At 40.7% G+C, this 20972-nt stretch overlaps 1 protein-coding gene across 1 annotated transcript; it reads left to right on the plus strand.

Moving 5' to 3' along the window:
* The first annotated feature begins 5759 nt into the window (after positions 1-5759).
* LOC131728254 (MAM domain-containing glycosylphosphatidylinositol anchor protein 2-like) lies at positions 5760-10283 on the plus strand. Its single transcript, XM_059019351.1, has 3 exons — positions 5760-5880; positions 7622-7951; positions 9743-10283. The coding sequence occupies exons 1-3, from the start codon at positions 5760-5762 to the stop codon at positions 10045-10047; spliced, it is 756 nt and encodes a 251-aa protein (XP_058875334.1). The 3' UTR covers positions 10048-10283.
* The last annotated feature ends 10689 nt before the right edge of the window (positions 10284-20972 follow it).

Consider the following 20972-nt stretch of genomic DNA (forward strand, 5'->3'; position numbering starts at 1 on the left):
GTTCAACCCAAGGGAAGACTGCCATGCTGTAGGAGCAATGCTTTCTTGATAGCTGTTACTATTGCAGGCTGGTTTCTAGTGTATCGAATCGAAACATTCATTGGGGAGGGTTTTCCAAGCATTTTATTCCAAACAAACAAACAAACAAACAAACAAAGCACCCTTTAAAATAAAACAATGGCAAATAAACAACTCGATTGTACTTAAAAGGACGTTTGTAACTTTATACACAGTAAAAACCTTGTTGTTTCCGTCCACGATTTGGCTCCACGCCACACACCACACACACACATTTCTTTCTTGTTTACTTCTTAATTCAGCGATAATTTGGAGCAACTGGATACTTTTTTTAAAACCAGAAATATGACGTTTTCATAATGTTCCTTTCTCTGAGAGCCGAGACCTTGTTTGGAATCCTCGGCCGGGCTCAGTTCTAAGGAAGTGCATGTGCACAGAAGTGGAATGAGCAGCACTTCCAAATATTCATTGGGTTCTTCTTTGTGATTGATGTACAGTAGACCAATGTTCACTCGCCACCAGCTCTCAATACATTTCGTCCCCCTGGCTAGAATCATTCAAGATCCTAGAGGGAGAGGTTGTTTAGTGCACAGCGTTGAAGAATAATGAGCATTGACAGGTGTGTAGTCCAGTGTGGCGCCGCATTCCAGAAAGCTAGTGTGTAACATAAGAGGGCAAGTCCAGGCTTATTCCCAGCACCCGAAAAGAAATCTCCCCAGCCGGGAGTTGCTTCTATAACATCCGGAAGGGGAATGGCTTTTGCACAGTAGCCTGTATCTGGAACAGGATGGGGGAGGCCATGCGGGGGTGTTACAAGCCGTGCTTTGGTTCAGACACTTTGCTTGATCCAGCCTTGTGGTAATTAAAGACACTGGACGGCTCAATTCAGTAATTAAGGATTTGGTTGGAACAAGGTCCTGGACTGGAATAGATTGAAAGAGCCATGCGCGAGTGCCATTGATCTGTGTTTTACTGTATGTCTCTTGACAACCAGGAACAAGAAAATAAATGCGAATAAAGACTCAGAGTTCACTCAGAGCAGATTCATGGCCAGGCTAATAGTGATCAATAGTGATTTACATCTGACAGCTTTTAAAATATGTTAGAAAAGGTCAGGTGGCATCAGTCAAGTTAAACACAATGTGACCTGCTTTCCTGAGAACCACACTCTGATGGAAAACATTTTTTGTTTTATAATGGAGCAGATATCATAAATTACAGAGCAGCTCTTGTAAATGTTCAAGCAAAATACAAATAAAATCACTGGAGACCGATATACTGGAGAGTCTTTAAATACGCTTTTCACTGTGTGTCTTAAAACAGTTAGGTCCACGGCACAAGGTTGCTGTTTGTCCCTAAAGCACAGTAAAGATTACAGCATGGTTATCAGGCTAATGTTTCTTTTACTGTCTGCTTGGGTGAGCTGGGACAGTGAGTGGGTTTTCACTCTGGCATAAACCCTTTAGAGGAGGTCATAGCTAAATGAAACAACTCTATAAATCTTACCTGTCCTGGACTTCCATTATAGATAGAGATCACACAGGTGCAGATTTGAAAGATTTTTTTGCATTAGTTATAAAGGGGTATAGTGCTCTTTTAGCATATGTTAGTACTCTTTCAAGTATATATCATACAGCACACAATTAAACTGTGTACATCATTGTAACAGGATTAAAGTAGTATACGGCTAAAAGCTCAAGCTATATATGATTATAGCAGCTTTATTAATTCAGTGTTTTAAACAATTTTAGCTGATTGCAAAAGGAAGGTGAGTATTGCCAAAAAACACCAAATCAATAGAGCAAGGCATGTTGTATTGATGATGTGCCAACCTCTATGAAACCACCACATGTACATTGCAGTCTCATTATCTACAGGGGGCAGAAGATCATGTCAAGATACTTCTCAACCTGAAATCAATCTAGAAATACCAGAGGCTGAATCTACTACTGCTACGACGACATGATTATTATTATTATTATTATTATTATTATTATTATTATTATTATTATTATTATTATTATTAATATTTAGCAGCAGTAGTCCTATTGATTGGACTTCAGTTGCCGTGCTTCTTTTATAATCAGACCTCATCATACTCTCAGCAGCAATTCAATATGCCTCATTAAAGCTGGCAAATGGAATATCTCTAATGTAATTATTTTCACATGGTCTGTCTTTCTCATACCGATTGAGTTTTGAACATTATGTTAAGTAAAGTACCGTAGGAATGTATGTGTACTAATATTGACATCATGTAAGTTATAGATGGGTTACTTTAGCAATGCTTAAAGCAAGCAGGTTCAAATCTCTATTACAGCTTCTTAAAGCTCTAGAAAGACTGTTTCCAAAAAAGGCTTCTTGTGGATTTTGCTGTTCTGAACTGTGAGCAGCTGTGGAGTCTGAGGGGAGCTTCTTATCTTGAGCAGGGGAAAGTAAACTAGAGTAACCCAACCCAGATGCCAGCTGCTTTGCTGTGGGGAAGCTATTGTTCACACTGTCTTCCATTCACATTGAGACAGAACGAGACAGGTGGGACTGTGGTGGAAAGAAAAGCTGTTTCTGAACAACACTGCAATATCACTAACAGAGCATGGCAATGCCGGTGATACTTACAATTTATGAAAAACAAAACAATAAACACAGCATAGTGGGTTTCGATGATTGATTATCAAAAAGAAAGATCAGATGTGCTAACAAAACCTTTTTTTTTATCATGCTAGTGTGTAAGGCTTCGCATCACGTTTTAAAGTAATTAAACGGTTTCTTATATATGCCTGGAGAAGTACCTATACATCAAAAACAAGAGGGTTTAATCGACTCTCTTACATTCTTTCTCTCTTGGTCTTGTCCCTTTCTTCATTCTCAAAGCTAATACAATATAAGGAAGATCTGTCAGGAGAAAGCAGTCTCACTCACGCTTCAGCTGAAAGATACATGTGCCTGGTTTGAAGCAACGTCTGTAATCATTAAGAAGTTGATTTCAAGGCCTCCTGGTAGAAAATGTTTTCTAATCGCGCTGACATTTATTTTTTAAAGTGGAGTTAAAAGCAAGCGCTGAGGGGAGCTGATAATAATAGAACTGCTAAAAACTGCGCTGAGGAGGAATCTGTAGAAGGAATGGGGCGACGCTGCAGATCGGATCTTGGGAGAGGAGGCGTTGAATCCAGCACGCTATAATTACTGAAACTTTTCTGTGAGGATGGCTAAAATTGTTGCTTGTTATGCCTAATACTGGACTAGATGGCTTTCCTTCCTGTGCTTTAAAGTGCTTTCTGAATGACCTTGTTGAACAGGACACTTCTAGAAAACTTCAACAGCTTTTCAGATTTTCACACTTACTAAAAGAAAAGAGAGAGACAACCGTCTTTTTGATTTTTCCTTTTTTACCTCCCTCCTTTTGTCCAGTTGATGACGATTTGTCACAGTGCAAATTTTACACTGAAGACAGAGCAGGGACAGCACATGCCGTGAATACAAAACAATACTTTATATCCAAGTCATTGAATCCATATGCTGTGTGTTGACTATATGCATAACTATGCATGTAAACCTGACAGTGATAGCAGAATATGTTAGTTCCTTAATCATGCAGTAAAGCTTATTATATTTGGGCATGTGCACTTTGATGGCTGTACCGCACCGTTATGCAAATAATGCTGTGCTTCTAGATTCTGAGGAATCCATTAAGCTGACAATATTAACTGTGTCTGGACTAGGTGATGAGAAGCTGCAATGGTACTGTTAACTGAGTGAAGTCATAACTATGTCAGACAGCTCAGAGCCGAGGTCAGAGTGTTCGGCTGGTTCAAGGACAGATCGTTTCAACGGTCTTGCATTTCAAAGAAGTTACAATTGAAAGTTAAAAAAAAATGATAGATAGTTTGGTTCTGCTTTAAAACAAGTCTCAGTAATGCAGATGTAATTATGTGTGAACTAACACATTTCCTATTGAATTCACACAAAGTAAAAATCCAATCCAAATTCAATGCTTACTTATATTGGAGTATATTTAAATCTCCGCTTATCCGTGATTAAATAAAGTTAGAATTCGGGTTCGGTATGAGCGACTGCTAACTTAATTTGAATTCAATAGAAATAATATACTTGTTCATATGTAATTACACCTGACTCAAAGACAGTTAACACGCTTGCTATAAAGTATTACCAATATGTTTTGAATGAACTTTTATTCATAAGGTAATCTGTAGTACATTTCTGTAGTACAAGAAAACCACCCATGACTGCTGAGAAGAGGTTTTGTTTGAATAACCCGTAACAGCAGCATAACACACAACGCTGCCCATTGACCAGGAATAAGCCGCAGTCTTTGACTCAGCCCAACCCCAAAGTAACACGGAACAAACTGCTTTAATTTCCAGTACTTCATATGAAACCTGGAAGGAATGCCGATATCAGCCTTTGTGAGTAACACATACAAGTGATTCTAGATGATACCTAGGTGTGAATATCCATTTGCTTTAAAGCTTCAGAGAGTGGAGGAGAATTTGAAGTAGTTGAATTTCACGACAACGGTGGCTCCCATGCCATAACCCTGTCTGACCGACCCCTATTAGTATGTCCTAGATTCATCACACCAAAGGTATGAGACAGTAGTACAAGACTTTTGTTTTCCCTGGGGGAAGCTGAAGTAAATTAAAAAGGGGCAGGCTGTGCAGTTTCTCAGTAAGCCAAGATCTCCTGACTCCAGAGCACATCATTAAGCTCTGCAGAAATCAATTCTTAATTTGCGCTGCGCTGGTCCTTGGTCATAGCTGTCCATTTTCTGTTGTGTTCAGGGAGTAATGCATCAGCGTTGACCGAGTCCCCACCGCGTTCAGAACATGCCCTGTTGACAGGGTGTAGTGCCTCCAGTGATCCAGTGCTGAGGAACAAACAGACCTGCCTAATTGTTTATATTTTGCTAGTCTTGGTTTTTACACCAGGGTCTTTAAAGAGAGCTTTTATTGCACATGTAGTCAATTAGTGCTGCCTTTACTTGCACATTAATGCAATTTGTACAATTTGTTCCTGAATGGAAAAAGGCATCACCTCACACAAATTGCAATGTTGTGCAGCAAAGTGCACCAAGTCCATTCTCACTCAGTGCCTAGAACAGGGCCAGTGAATATCAATTGCTTTTTTGAGTGTGCTTGCCAGCTGACCCATCTGCTAAGACTACACTGTCTATAGAGTATCAGAATATCTATGAAATAATACGAGTTAGCTTGGATTATAACTCTGGGGATGTTCTCATCCAGTCGTATTCGGAGTGCCTATCCTAGACTTTTACATGGTGCAGATCGCTTATCCATTACTGCAGGCCAATATCTATCTGATCATGCTTGCTATGTTGTATTGCTTAAAGGCAGCACCCAGGTAGCAAACACGCTAACTAACTTGGACATCAGAGAATAATGTTAGTGATTAATGCATTCTACAGGTGCCATGGGCAGAATCACCCAGCCATGCCCACAATTCACTGTATTATAATGTCACCGTTGATATTTACATACAGACAATCGGAATGAAGGTAAATGTTATTTGTTTTGCTGTTTAATTTCAGCGGAATGCAGGGTGTAAAACCCGCTTTGGCATGTAAATCAACATGTTAATCAGCTTTTCTCAAATTCGTTTTTAAATAATTTATGGATCCCTCTGAATAGCATTTACATTGGTGAAAGAGCAGTGCGCTGTCTGGGTTATCAGCTGCATCACACCAGGCAGGCCTGGTATCTGAGATGTGGCTCTTTCTGGGAGCGTGGAATGCAACTATAAGCACGGCCAGTGTTGATATCAGCATGCAAGTGAACGGTCAACCACAGGGTTTCAAATACCCACCTGTGAGACCACTGGAGGCAAGTAAGGATCTGATCATAAAAGCTATCAGAAAATGGTCAGAGCGCAGGTTTCAAAGTCGTATATAAAGAATGGAGCAAAGAAAAAGCTAGCTCAGAATGAGAGTGATTCCCAAAAAGAAAGAAGCATCAAACTGTAAAAGGGAAGAGGAAGGATGATGTTTCATGTCTTTTGATAGAATCTCAGTCTAACTACTGACTTAAGAACTTGTCCTGGGCCTGACAATGTCTGTGGGTGGCACTGCAGGAGTCTCTGTGACCGCTCAGTGGGATTGGGGTGGGCTCTAATCAGAAATCAGACAGGGTATTTTATATACACTTCTGTAAGGATGACAGAAACAGCAGGCAGCCTGATGCTGTGATAAAAAATAAAAACAAGACCTTCATGACGCCACTGTGTTCTGGCTGCTGTATTGAAACATAAAAAGCCTTTAAAAAGGCAGTTAGTGTTGGTGGAGACTGTGTAAGAAATGTAAGTTCTTTACGGTGAAAACATGTTCCTGTGTTTGCCATTGGGGGAATGGGAGGGGGTGGAGGAGAGTTTAGAACAGAACAACCACAGGGTCTTACATCACGTGTCCCTGGGCTGGAATATGTGGACAAAATGAATCAGCGGCAGCTGTGATGTGAGCTGTGAACTGATGAAACCGTAATAAAGATGCAGTTTGGTACTGAGCATGCTTAGCAAGTATCAACCAGTGCAGGCACATAGGGAGGGGCCTTACAATGTGTGACAATTATGTTATTATGTTTTGAGTGCTGAACCTTTAAGACATGACAGGGTCTCGTGCGAGATTCTAATGAGAGAGGGTGAGGACGCAGTGATAAATGAAACAGCCGTTTAAACGAAAAGGAGTTAAGCGTTTAATCTGTTGAACGTGACACTGTCACTACTGTATGTACTTTCACCTGGTCCTCGCAATGCCCGTAAATGATGTATGTAATTTATTGACAGATGCATGCACTATATGCATGCATGCATGATTGATCAGTAAATAGACTGTATCGAACACCATGTGGCCTTGATTAAATTGAACGGTTTTTGTGTTGCTGTAAGGATATGTTAAAATCGTTAGCAGTATGTAAAATTGCAATCATTTAAACTACAAGACAGGACTGTACATCACATCGCTTTTTGGGCAAGCTTTATAGCCTGAGCGTGACAAATTTAACCCGCCTTCTCCTTATGGACTAATTTGAGCTATTGACAACCTGCATACAGTCTCAGCCCCTAGTTTGCAATGCATGCAGCTCCGGGGGACGTGTCTGATGGATCACATGTCACGGATGGCTGAGTAATCTCTTCTCGTTAGCACTCGACCCACAGGAAGAGGCTGGTACTACCAGTGATCCATCACTCCCACATTGTGTCAGCAGGGGGTTCTTCTCTAGACACCGGGACTGTGAACAGCATGCACAATACAGCATGTACATAGCAACTGCAAACGCTGTACCTGGCGACTTTATATCTGATTGGTTAAAAAACAAGCCTACACTAAACTTCTACATACTAAACTGAATGCCTTATACTTTCAAAGCACAAACAAAGTTATGATTTTTTTTTTTCTCAAAATCCTGCATTGCACAAAAAGAAAAGCCCCTCCTATAAGATATTTACTTGAGAAAGTCTGTCCATTTTCCACAGGGCAAGAACATGATTTTTCTTGTGTGTCAGTGTATGTCAGTGTGTGTGTGTGTGTGTGTGTGCGTGTGTGTTTAACAGCATGTTCATTGTTTTTCCCTAGCTTTGAAGAAGGGCCGGTTCTGGATCACCCCTGACCCGTACCACAACGACGACAACATCCAGATCGGCCGCGAGGTGAAGATTTCCTGCCAGGTGGAGGCCACTCCCCCGGAGGAGCTGGCGTTCAGTTGGCTGAAGAACGGGCGGCCGCTGCGCAGCTCCGAGAGGATGGTCATCACGCAGACCGACCCCGACGCTTCCCCGGGCACCACCAACCTGGACATCATCGACCTCAAGTTCACCGACTTCGGGACCTACACCTGCATGGCGTCGCTGAAGGGGGGAGGCATAGCGGACATCAGCATCGACGTGAACATCTCCTCCACCACCGGTGAGGGCCGCCATGCATGCTGGGCTTACCCAATGCCCCTAGAGAACACGAGAAATGTTTGGAGTGAGAAAAGGCCATTCAGCCCATCAAGGGGTTAGCACACCCATCTCCCCTTACTGATCTCCCACTACCTCAGCTGGTAGGCTATTCCATGCATTTATAACTCTCTTGGATAGAGAAGAGGTGTTCCCCATCTGTCCGTCCATACGTATGTCCATCTGTAAGCCCATCCATCTATCCATCTCCATCTGTCCATATGCACATGTACACTTATGGACAATTCATAAGAGGGTCAGATTTGAGGTCTGATTGGTCTCTGAACCGGTTAGGCTAAGGAAGGTTATGTCTTCAGAAGGTAGCCTTATTCCATCCACTATGAATTCAGGTTCACTGCCGTAGATACAAGTCCTGTGGCGCTGAGTGGCTTTGTGCTGTACATGGCCACACGCTGACACCATGTATCATATTGATCCGAGTTCACAGTGTTGCTTGTTATATACACCCTTCCCCAAATGAAACATTTTAATAATAAATAACAACTCAAAAGATTTAAATCATATCCAGCAGATAAAAGAATGTAATGAATTATTATTAAGAATCATGAATTAATAATGAACCATGCATTCATTACTCAGTAGTATTGAATAGAATCAGGCATGTTATTAATGCTTTGAGACACGTTCGCGTTCCAGAGTTAATCATTAATTGACCTGCTGTGTTTGCTTGTTCAGTGTGAGGTGCGATTCCTCTTAGTTTTATTTACCATTAAGGAATATTCTGCGAAAATGTCACTTAGAGCTTTATTAAGGACTGATGGGCTCAAGATATGAGTCGTTCTCATAGGGTCTGGAGATCTGTTTTAATGATCTACACAGATGAATCCTAAATACGCTCCTAAATAAAGTTTGGTAGGACTCAAGGAACTTCTCGGCCGTTTTTTAAAAGCAAAGGCGCAATCTTGAAGAAAGGTTACAAACACTGAAATGAATTAAACTGCATTGTGGCGGATTTCCTGTTAATCAGACTGATTTATAAATATCTCCTCCTCTTACAGTATTTCTCCTGCCTAAATGATATTTATTTTCTCTGTGCACTGTGGGTAACATAAAGCTATTTTATTGCAATATTGCCAACATACTCTTGATGAAAAGAGATTGCTTTCTCATCTAAATATGCTTTATAGCCTAGACTGTAATGCCCCATGCCAAGATTTTTAAAACATTAACAGAAGATATTACCCATCGTCTCCTGGGTGCCATCATCACTCTCGAATCGCAAAACTACTTCAAGCGCATTAAATGGCACAATCTCCTCTAATTGCCTTTGCCAGTTTTATTGTGTTGCACTTCTCTGAAATTGATGTTAGCCACAAGTTACTTCAGCAGTCAGCTAACTTTGCTTACTTTCTAGCTTGCCTGTCTGCAAGAGGACAGATAAACCTGGACTTGGAAGCTGTGCCTTATACATGTTTCTCATAGCAAAAGCATAGCAGTCGAATGAAGCATAGTGAAAGCATTACAAAGATTAGCGAGGTATGGTAAAGCATACTGATAAACACGGCAAACCAGGGTAAACTATGGAAAATACATAGTATAACCATGGGAAAAGCATGGGGAAATTGCAAAAATACAGTGCAGAAATACTGTGGATAACTTTGAGCTTACATGTTCAGTTTCCTGCTGGATTGTTATTACGTCTGGATCTAGGAGGTGAAACCACTTGTTGAATCCGCTTCTCGTCAGCAGTTACTAGAACCCATATTAGTTCCGCTTTTGTTTTTCTCTTTCTCAGTCCCTCCGAAACTCTCGATCCCCAGTGGGAAGTCACCCCTGGTCACCCGGGAGGGGGACACGGTGGAGCTGCAGTGCCAGGTGACTGGGAAGCCCAAGCCCATCATCCTGTGGTCACGCGCGGACAAGGAGGCGCCCATGCCGGACGGCAGCATGGAGACAGAGAGCTACGACGGGATCCTGCGGATTGTGAACGTCTCCCGGGAAATGACCGGATCCTACCGGTGCCAAACCAGCCAGTACAACGGATTCAACGTCAAGCCCAGGGAGACGGTGGTGGAGCTGATTGTGCAGTGTAAGTGTTAGGAACCATTCAACAGACTACCAGCTATGGACAAAAGTTTTGCATCACCCTAGAGTTTTAATATTGAGACATGATTAAAAAAAAAAATAATTCAAAATGTGTGTGAACATAATTCAGATCATGTAATCAAGGAAACTACAACATGATATTGCAGAAGTCTACCAGAAGCCATAATAGTAGCACAGTATTTCATGTTAGATGTCAAAATGTCAAATTTTTCTATTTTTGTCAGTTTTTCGTTAAGTATATGGAAAACTACAAAGCAGTGGTATGCAATTCAGTATGTTAACGTAACAGAATTCAGCAGGTTGCATTCGACTTTATGAAGCAAAATTAGTTAATTCTATAGGTTGATGCAAAGCTTTTGGCCATAGCTGTAGATCCTCCACGTTCCCTTTTAAATTGTGTTTTAGTAAAATACCACTGTACAAGTGGCATGCACTGTGAAAATGAATGTTATTTATGAGCAAAAGGAAAATATGAAACAGCTTTAAACTTTTTGTGATTGGCATCATTTTATTGGCCCTGCTAAATGAAATAAGTCATGCCTTATGATTATAGCACAGTAGGAAACAGGCCCCCTGTTCTTTACCCATTGATTGGAAGATTATTTGAATCATCCCATTTGTATGGCCCTCCTACTCTTCAAGCGAGTCAATATCAACACTTCAATCTCAGATCATACATTTTGTTCTCACTATGCGTTAGATTACAAATACCTTTGTTCTGTTACTAAATTGTGTGAACTGACTTGCATACGGTGCTGATAATCCATCGTGATCATTGATAGCATCCTATTGAGCATGCAAGTAGGCTAGGAGGTCCCAATAGCCTGGTGATCCTGGATAGTATTCCATTGTGTTGGTTGATAACAATAAGATCGACTGGTTATTTAGATGACCAGAATGCTGCTTTTTAATGATCTCTGGGCTTGGCTAATTCCTCAGTGATGGAAACAAAAAAACAAAATGTGCACATGATTCTTTTTACAAAAAGTTAATAAACAACGCAATGCACACAATAGCAGTGTTACCCGTTCTCTTTAGGATTTACTTTTCCAAGGAGGATTGTTTTAAGTGTAGACGATTTGTTTTCAGATGATACACTGTAATGATAAAAGACTCCTGTTTAAAGATTCATTAACATTCATGAAGCCATTAAATAGCTTTTAATGGAATTAACTGCCATGGAGATGTCTTTAATTTTGTTTTTCCAATGGCGAGTTTTCCAATGCATTTTTTTTGTTAACCGGTATTACCATAATGAATATTAACGCTCTTTGTTAAATCAGAAACGGCGGTTGAAAATAGAAGAAATTCAGTTTGATTCAAAGCATGAGAGTTCACTTATATAAACAATAGTTTATATAAAACTATATGCATTAAACAGAACTCTCAACCTCTGGCTTTGTTTAAATTGATAAGCACAGAAACAGGCTGGCTGTAAATGATGCTGCTCAAGAATGTCAGGACAGCAAACCTGAATGTGTGCTACCATGGTTACCAGGTCCCTTGTCTTATTCATGCCTGCAGCCTTTGCCACGTTTGTCCTCCACCACTCTTCTGAAGATGATAGGATGTTATTATCAGTATTTGTTGTTATTTGTCACTGAGGCATTGAAAATGATTCTAATTTATTTTTCAACAATCGTTTTTTCATTGCTTATAGTTCCTAAGAGTAATTCTCTTCTTGTTTTTCTCCTGGTTGAGCTGGGATAGGTTGTTGCTCCTTAGTGACAAGCTGTACTGTATGTTGTCATTCAGTCAAAGAATATTGTTTTTGACACTTTCGTTTATTCCTGTTCATTCTATTGACATAAAACTATATGTAATGTTTAAGAATAGTTATTGACACTTTCCTTACCCAGTAGGGTATTGCTTCTGTCCAGTAGAGCCATCAATCTCTTATCGCCAGAGGCATTGTTTTTATTATTCTGGTTTCATTTAGTATTAAATTTCCTTTAGTTAGAGGAATGGTGAAAAATCAGTTTCACCAACAGTCACATCCTTTATCTTAAACAAGGACTGTTTTTAGTGCTGCCATCCTGGCAAAGAAGCTTCCTGACACAATGCTAGTGGATTGCCCAGACAGTTGTGGGGTAATGGCACCGGCTAGTGGTGCTCTCGTCATCAGAGCCTCTCTCAAACTGGGTTACATCAACACTTTCCCTGACCCATAATCACAGCCTCTCTCAAACTGGGTTACATCAACACTTTCCCTGACCCATAATCACAGCCTCTCTCAAACTGGGTTACATCAACACTTTCCCTGACCCATAATCACAGCCTCTCTCAAACTGGGTTACATCAACACTTTCCCTGACCCACAGTCACACTGCAATGCATGGCTTAGACACAAAGGTACCCCTGCCAATCCACGGCAATGCACGACTCACAGGGTCAGATCAGAGATACGGACACCACAGTCATGATGAATTGGAATGGGTTCCAAGGATGAGCCGGGACATTGCACATGCTCCGTGGCCTCGCTGGGCTTCTTAGCTGTAAATAAATGGCAGAGGGAAAGCCAAATGCTTCCCAGGCACTTGTAATGAATGTTGGCTCCATAGCAGTTGGTACTGATTCCTTCACAACAGTGGATCTCCAGTATTTTTCTTTGTTAAATTTAAGCTTTTGCCCAATTGCTTCTTTGCCATCTGAACAAGAGAACACCATAATCTAAAAAAAACCCTAGAACATACTGTATGCTTTTAATGTGGAACTGATAATATCATCCCTTGAACAGTCATTCAAGATTATCACAGTTGAGTAGACAGATGCTTTAGCTTTGTTTTGACGTTCCTGATAATATGTTGATTCTTTTAGGACACACTCACAAAAACAGGCTCCATCTGTGTAACTGCAGGGTTTTCCTGTGGCTGAACTGCGAGTTGCTCAGTGATCCAGGGGTTAAAGCAAGATCAGGTAAAACTATTAGAGAAAGGCATGAAAGGAGCTTAAAGTAACACAAGAGATATAATAAGCGTGACTTACTCTAAGACTGTAGGTCAAACACCAACATTTGCTGAACAAACGTTACAAACTTGTTTTTGTGCAGTAACCTTGAATGCAACAAAAAGCTCAGTCATACCATCCTCGCCTAAGAAGGGTATGCCTTTGTACTGACACAGAGCACTGTTTACTGACGTGGAGAAACATTGTTTTCATGAACAGCTCAGGGAAAAAATCCATTAAGCAGCCTCTGCGAAGGGGCTATTATGCAGCTCATGGGTTGTTGCAGTCCAATGAGCTAATGGCATCTTTTGTAATTTTAATTGGGAACTTAGAGGGAAAAATTCCCACAGGAGCAGAAAGTAACCAGAGCTTTCATCCAGCCCGGTACTGAAGACCGAAAGACTATTGATTAGGACTGGCACAGACAAGTCTAAAATCTACATGCAGCGTTTGAATGAGTGGGCCTGACAGAACTCTCATTGCGGAGAGCTGATCATAAGGGAAATTAGAAAGAGGGTTATGAGAGGGGGATCATGCATTTCCCCCTCCCCCCTCCCTCTGCTGCTCCTTCTGAATAAGCTGTGTGTCTTGTCGCCCGGACCGTAGGATTTTTTTTCCTAAGAAAATTAAAACTACTGCCGAGTGCAGCTGGGTGGTGTGGTGATCAAAGAGCTGCTGTTTCATCACACTTGGATATACAGAATTAACAAAAAAAAAAGAAATTAGAAAGTACTTGATGCTCAGCCCCTAATATAACTCACACAGAAACAAACACCGTTCCCAAAGTGTGTACCTTTCTGTTTGTGCAGCTGAATCCCGCTCCGCAATGTCCTGGCAGTTTTTTTTTTTTTTTTTAGAAACTATTCATTTGTTAAAATGCCCTTCCTTTAATAAACATGATTGTCGTACCCTGATGTTCAGCTTAATCCTGCTTTAGGGTCGTTCATTTTGAAAGGGACTGTGTACTCACTAGTGGATAATGCGTGTTTATTTCTGTGACAAATTAATTGTCCTGTCCTCTTAACTAAGACGAGAGAGAGAGAAAGAGAGAGAGAGGGATTGCATCCGGATTTGCTGTGAGCATTAGAGCATGATGAAGAAACATTACCCTGTTAGATGAAATGAGAAGCTTTATATATGTTTGTATGTATGTATGTATGTATATATATAGAGAGAGAGAGAGAGAGAGAGAGAGAGAGAGAGCACCATCTGTTAGTTCTTGTGTTCTTGCATTTTATTTTTTTTAACTCACTGCTTTCACTGCTTGTTTGTTTTTCTGTTTTTTGTTTGGTACGTACACACCGGTTTAGACTGCAGTTGAACTGCATACTAGCTTGCAGCTTAGCCATCCTGAGATTATAGCCAGTGTAGAAGTTGTTTCTCACCTTTGTGGCTTTGCACAAAATCCCAACACATAGAAGAGGATTTCACTGTGACGCCTCGTCAAGCCTTACAGTATATTTGACCTTGTAAATAATTGCTTTGCTTTTTGCTTGTCTATAGGTGTAAGAGATTTTAGATACATGATCAAGCATCATTTTAACTGTACTGTTAAAAAAAAAGCATCATATGTTACCGTGAACCCAAGTGTGTAAAAAAACAAAATCAGAGGTAATTCGTCATGTTAAATACCTTGAATTAGTTCATCAGTAGTCAACACATTAGCGTATGTAATGGAATCTGGCATGTGGATAAAGTTTATGTACAGTACACACTGATTTATTTGTTGTCATCCAGCTTGTATCTCAGGGCAACCGTACACATGCCAGCAAGAGAAACTCGGGGGAAAGAGCGAGGTTGTTTCCAGACTCCTCACACTACGACAGTATGTGAGCCATGGTGTCAGTGACAATGCTGCTTAGGGTCATTGTAAGGAAGCTGAATGAATGTCTGCAAATGAGTGCTCACAATACCAATTGCCATGTTAGGACGCTTCCGTTTACTGATTCCAACATACCGCTTAAACATGTATCATCAACACACAGCAATGCAGCACCGCGTTATAAACAGAACTCAGATAATGATCAGTTACCTTATGTTCTGAGAGATAGCTCGGGTGCGGAGAGGGTCTGTCATTAGGAGAGGATTCAGGTAGCTTCTCTCAAGTGCCTGTCTTACACATCTTACCTAACTGCGTGTGTGTGAAGCTAAACCTTGTTTTTGCAAGCTTCCGTGTTCCAGCCAAGGTCAGGCAAGTTTCCCGTCTTGAGGAGAAACACATTTCTCTGTTGATAACAGCATACTTTGAATGCTGCCTTGTGTTACTGTTCATTGCAGGTCTCTGGTGACACGCTTTATGGAATTGTCTGGAACACAAATATCGTTTCCCATATCGGATCAGACAGTAGAGCCTAATACTTTAACTCAATGAACCCTGCTGGTATCCTGCACCAGAGCAGTGATTTACTGACCACCTGATTTCCATCACTGAAGACAATAGAAAACATCCACTGAAATGCGGTCTGCAAATAAGCTGTTTTATACATTTTAGGAAGACAGTAATTACAATTGTTTAGATGATTAAATTAGACCAAGTGAACTTTAATTGAATCTCTGTGATTTATATTTCACGGCATCAGATGTGGGGGTTGCTGGAAGTCTTAACGACATTTAGAAAAGTCAAATGCTGTGCATGTCATCTTCATCACAATGCAGCTACTGATGATGAGCGTGCAAAAAAAAAAAACGACCAGATTACATATTGAATAATGGAAAGCAGTGTCAAGATGGACAGAGTATGTTCTATATGCTCAAGGTGTTCTGAGGGCTCTTCTAGGGCTCCTGTGATGGGACATGGTTCTGTGGAGAAAGTCTTCAGCCAGGGAATGTCCTGAGAGATTCACTGGAATAACATTTGCTGTAGTGAATTTAATTTAAATGTTAAATCTGATTGAGTAATTTACCAAAATATCACATAACTCTGTTAGGGTTAAAAAGAAATCAAACTGTGGAAGAATCTACAGTCAGGCTGGCTGGGTTGTGCTTTCTCCTACCCGTCACTTCTAGGACAGTGATGCTCTGTAGTCTTTTTGAGCACTTTGATTCAACAAGGTTCTTGATATTCTTTATACAGTAAATCCGTGTTGCTTGCTAATTTACATCGAAGAGCATCCAAAAACGTTAGCCAGCTGTGTTGAGCCTTGTTTTATATGGGCAGGGTTCCAGTTCCCCTCCCACAGTTGATCATCAATGGATTATTGGGGCCTTATTTGTTACTTAGCTACTCTACATGAATTGTTACAACAGTAATAAAGGCCAGGCTGCTCTGGCATCCTTATTGACGAATGTGCAGCCATTTGTTATCGAAGTGCAGTGCTGGCAAAGCTCCAGAGAGTCGGTCAGATAAGTGTAGTGCACCACTTCATTGTCCTCAAGTCCTTGCTGAGTTTATGGGACACGAGTTCTCAGTTGTTAAGGGCCTCTTTCTAAAATGTGGAAATTAGCTGCAGGAAATATCTATTGGAAATGGAAGAGCCATGTCATTCTGAATTGATCTTAGCTTCACTGCAAATTAAAACATGCACTACATAGCTGTGCCACAGATGACGAATAACCTTTATTCACAATGCAAATGTAATAGAACAAGCATACAATTATCAGTTTTGTGATTTGGTGGAATGAAGAGTGGCATATGTCTCTTATGACTAACCTGCTTTCTCTTTGGGTACACAACATTCAAGTTATGTGGGGGAAGCTTATTTAAAAGGCTGTTGTTAATTGTGTGTTGCATTCAGAGCTGTTTTTTCTGTGTAATTAGTACAGAACTAATTTATACCCACGAGTATTCATTACAGATTCATTTATGCCGATTTGTGGAGAATGGTTCCCATAACGCAGGGATTCAGAAGTGCTTTTCACTGACGCTAGGTTCTTGCAGAAGTTCACAATTATCAGCAACACAGTTACGAAAGACGAATTAAGGGAATTCACGCTAACAAGGATTTTTCTTTTCTGGCAAAGCAGAAAATGAATCTCCCTTCATCTCTTCCACTCTTAAGACATCACATCACTGCAGTAGCATTATGGTTCAGAGGCATGTGAAGCAATGGCACAGCAATGCTGCTGTGGCTGTTGCTGTGTCATTTGAAGCTGTAAAGTCCAGGATGCTGTAATGAATCTTCTCCTAATGACTGATGAGTTAATAGCAGGTAGGTGTCAGCATAAGACATACCATTACCTCTCAGTTAGGGAGCTCACTCTTTAGTTGAATTGTAAGACCTTGAAGTAAGCTTCCAAATCTCGCATATCCATTCAGTTATTTGTCATGCATTTCTTTATAATGTTTCAAGAAAGCATTTTTTGTTTCCCTGGGGCCTGGTTTCGTCTAGCATGTGCAATTAACTTTGTGTGAAAGATTGACTTTCCCTGCACAAATAAAATACTTTACCAAATTTTACTGTTACCGAATTTCTTTTTGAATTTTAAATATCAAACAAGCCCCTGTAACACTTTACATTAAGTGTCTCTGTGTCTCTAATTACTGTGTATTTACATAGTAGTTACTTAGTAAATACGCTGGACACGAGAGCAGCAACAACTCCAGCCTGTGTGCTGCACACTGTGACAACAGCACCCTCCGCTGGACGTAAGCAGCAACAACCCCTGCCTGTGTGCTGCACACTGTGACAACAGCACCCTCCGCTGGACATGAGCAGCAACAACCCCTGCCTGTGTGCTGCACACTGTGACAACAGCACACTCCAATGTACACGAGCAGCAGAAAGTCCACTTCCCCCCGTGAAGCTGTCAGTTGTTTCCTTGTTAACCCTCCCACTGTACTAGATCTTCCTGTCTCGGCAGACCAGAGCCCATATCTATACCTGCACCTGATCCTGAGATGAATTTGCTGAGAGCGTAGGGCATTGCAGGGTGATCAATGCCGCTTACAGTAAGACAACACACTTTATTGAATCCCTCTTGGCCAAAGTTTAAGCAGAGCTCGGAATTACCGAATGCCACCATGGTTGTGTACTTGTTAATAAAACCCTAGCTGTATAGAAGCTTGCCTTGCGTGTAACTTTGATGAACCTGATCAATATTAGAAGCTGAGCAACCTCTAACTACCCTTGATCGTCCACTTCCATCGGAAGATAGATGCCGTTTTACAAGTTTTGCTAAGAGGTCAATTTGATTACATACTTTGACACGTTATTAATATAGCTTCTAGCAATAGCTGCTAAATAAGGCTCTAATTCAGCCGCTCTGTCAGTCTGCATGGCCGGTTCCAGGGTAAGCACAGGCTGATGGAGTGCAGGTCCGCTGTATCTCACTGCCGTTAATCACTTGCCTGTATGTCAGCCTATCCACCTGCTGCTATTTTTATCTTTCATTTCTGCCTCACTCACTGAAGCCTGCTTTTTAATTTTCGGCGACCTATTCCAGTGACAACATTTATTCCCATATAATATACCATTCAGTCCATCAGTCAGCCCCCCCCCCTTTTCCAGCCTTTACTTCCACTTTTGATTTCAAATAGGTTCTTTTGAAAAGTGTGCATCACAGGTGAGCAGCTCTCTCTGGCTCTCTGTGCTGGACAGTGTGTTCTTTTCATAGTAAATATTTAACTCTGAACATGTTGAGTCCTAACTGGAAAATTGCCTTTTTTTTCTGTCCAGCAAGAGAGAAAGGATGGGGCTTTAACTGGTGCAGCACGCATATTGCTCTGTAGTGTTGTACATTCAGAGGCGTTTCATGAACAACGTGTTTTCATTTCACAATCACAAGGTGCTAACAAACCTTTGACCTGGAGCGGATTGCACACGCTTCCCTGGCTTAGACGATCAGTAATGACAATTATGTTCACAGTAAAATTTGGATCAGTACTGTTGTCCGCTGTGTTCATTTTTCTTCCTATATGCACGCTATCTTCTTTAAATAAACTGCAAGTCTGTCTCCAAACAGGCTTAACTGGAGCCCCATCTTGTGTCAGTTTGACTCCAGCTTAGGTTTTTGCTTTTGAAGTTCCGGACGCTGTCTTTGGAAAGTGTTCTGGAATGAAAACGTCCATCTGAGGCAGGGAGAACAGGAATCGCATAACCCCCTGCATGCTGTCCTTCAGCTGGTTTTGTGAGGTGGGAACATGTGCACTGGTGGTGAAAGCACCCAGTGCAACAGTGGAGAGATTGAAACTGAGAGCCACTTCATCCTTCACTGTGAAAGATACAGAGAGCTGACAGAGATACTACCTCAGACTGGCAGATAATATGGAGGGTTTCCTACTCAAGAGCCAGGAAGAGAAACTGCAGGTTCTTCTGGGAGAAACGAGAGAAGGAGCATTAATAGCTGCAGAATGTGTAGTATCCTGTCATAGAGCCCAAGTTCCACTGTAAGATGAACTCAATAGAACCATATTGTATCTGTTCTAAAGTATGTTTGTGTGTTGTGTTGCAGCGTTGGCAATACTTGTTCTGATTGTCATGCCAAAAAAGCATTTTAAACTTGAACTTGCATTTGAAAGGCATGAGAGGACCAGCCTCAGACTGAGCTCTTTTCTGTGTCCCATTCTTGCTAAGTACCAGAAATATTTCCTTGTGCAGCTTTTTAATAAATGATCCACATTGTTCTCATCTATTTAAAGTCATTGCCAGTAGCCTACTTATTTATAATCCTTGTCACATTCATTTTCAAAATGTATGGAGCAGAAGAACAGAAACAATCGGGTTACTTTTAATGAGAGTCAACTTTAATCTTAGTTATAGTTTTAATATATATATATATATATATATATATATATATATATATATATATATATATATAGATATATATATATATATATATATATATATATATATATATATATATTCCTGTATTTAGTAACGTATCACAAATCAAGAAGCCACTCTCAGCCCATCAAAGCGACAGATTCCAGAACATTCCAGTACAACTTATTTTATAAGTCGTCTCATGCACGATAAACTACCAACTGACAGAAATTCTGAAGAGACGGATCATGACTTTACAATGTATTGTGTTCTTACTGTTAATTACAAGATGATTTATAAGTGAATATATTATTTCTAGGTTAGTACATTCAGCTGACCCTGTCTCTTATGGTGTAAGAGTGTCACTTTGTTTCGCACTTTGGGTGTCAGAACCTCTCAGCTTCCATTAGCACCCAAGGTGCTCACCAGCAGACACTCGTATAGCTTAAGAGACGAGGTCAGCTGTACACATTAACTCACATTCAGAATCCGGATCCTGAAATTGATTAAAACCCGCGTGGGGAGTTTGGTGAAAAAAGATATCAGCAGAAAATGCATTGGCAAGCAGAGCTTCATCAACAGCAAAATGAGAACATGATTAAACAATATTCTCACATTTGTCATTTCCACATGAACACAAAGGAACAGGGGCAGACTGGAGCCCCGAGGCACTCCCTTAATGGGTATGATGTTGAGTCCCCAGTACAGCACACTGCGTTCTGTTACTCAGGCAGTCGTGGAGCTGGTGCAGTAAATGTGCACTGAGATTTAATAAGCGCAGATTACAGAGTAATACTGAATGATCAGCCGTGTTGAACGCCTTGCACAGCCCCTCTGAACACACCTTCGCAGCTAGCAGCAAAAATAGCATTTATTATCATTGTTGTTACATTCAGTACTGGATGGCCCTTTTTACTTTTTTTTTTTTTTTATATTACATTTAACATCTACATACAGGGACCTGCCAAGCATTTCGTGTGTTTTATTTTTAAATCGAGAGAAACGTTTGCACACAAAATAAATGTTATTTTATGTACTGATTTTGCCTCTTTGCCTCAATAGCGTTGACTTCTTGCCTAAAATACAAATAGATATATAAGGACATCTTACAGCAATAGCTGCGTAATATATTGATCAACAATCCAGATTTATTTGGCCATTCTGCTGAGGCATGGAAGCCAGATGCAATTTAACATTTTTTGAAGGTCATACTATCAGGTAGAGAATGAAAAATAAAGAGATTTACAATCTTTTTCATGGGCACTTGTGGTA

Source organism: Acipenser ruthenus, unplaced genomic scaffold (genome assembly GCF_902713425.1).
Source record: "Acipenser ruthenus unplaced genomic scaffold, fAciRut3.2 maternal haplotype, whole genome shotgun sequence".
Lineage (NCBI taxonomy): Eukaryota > Metazoa > Chordata > Actinopteri > Acipenseriformes > Acipenseridae > Acipenser > Acipenser ruthenus.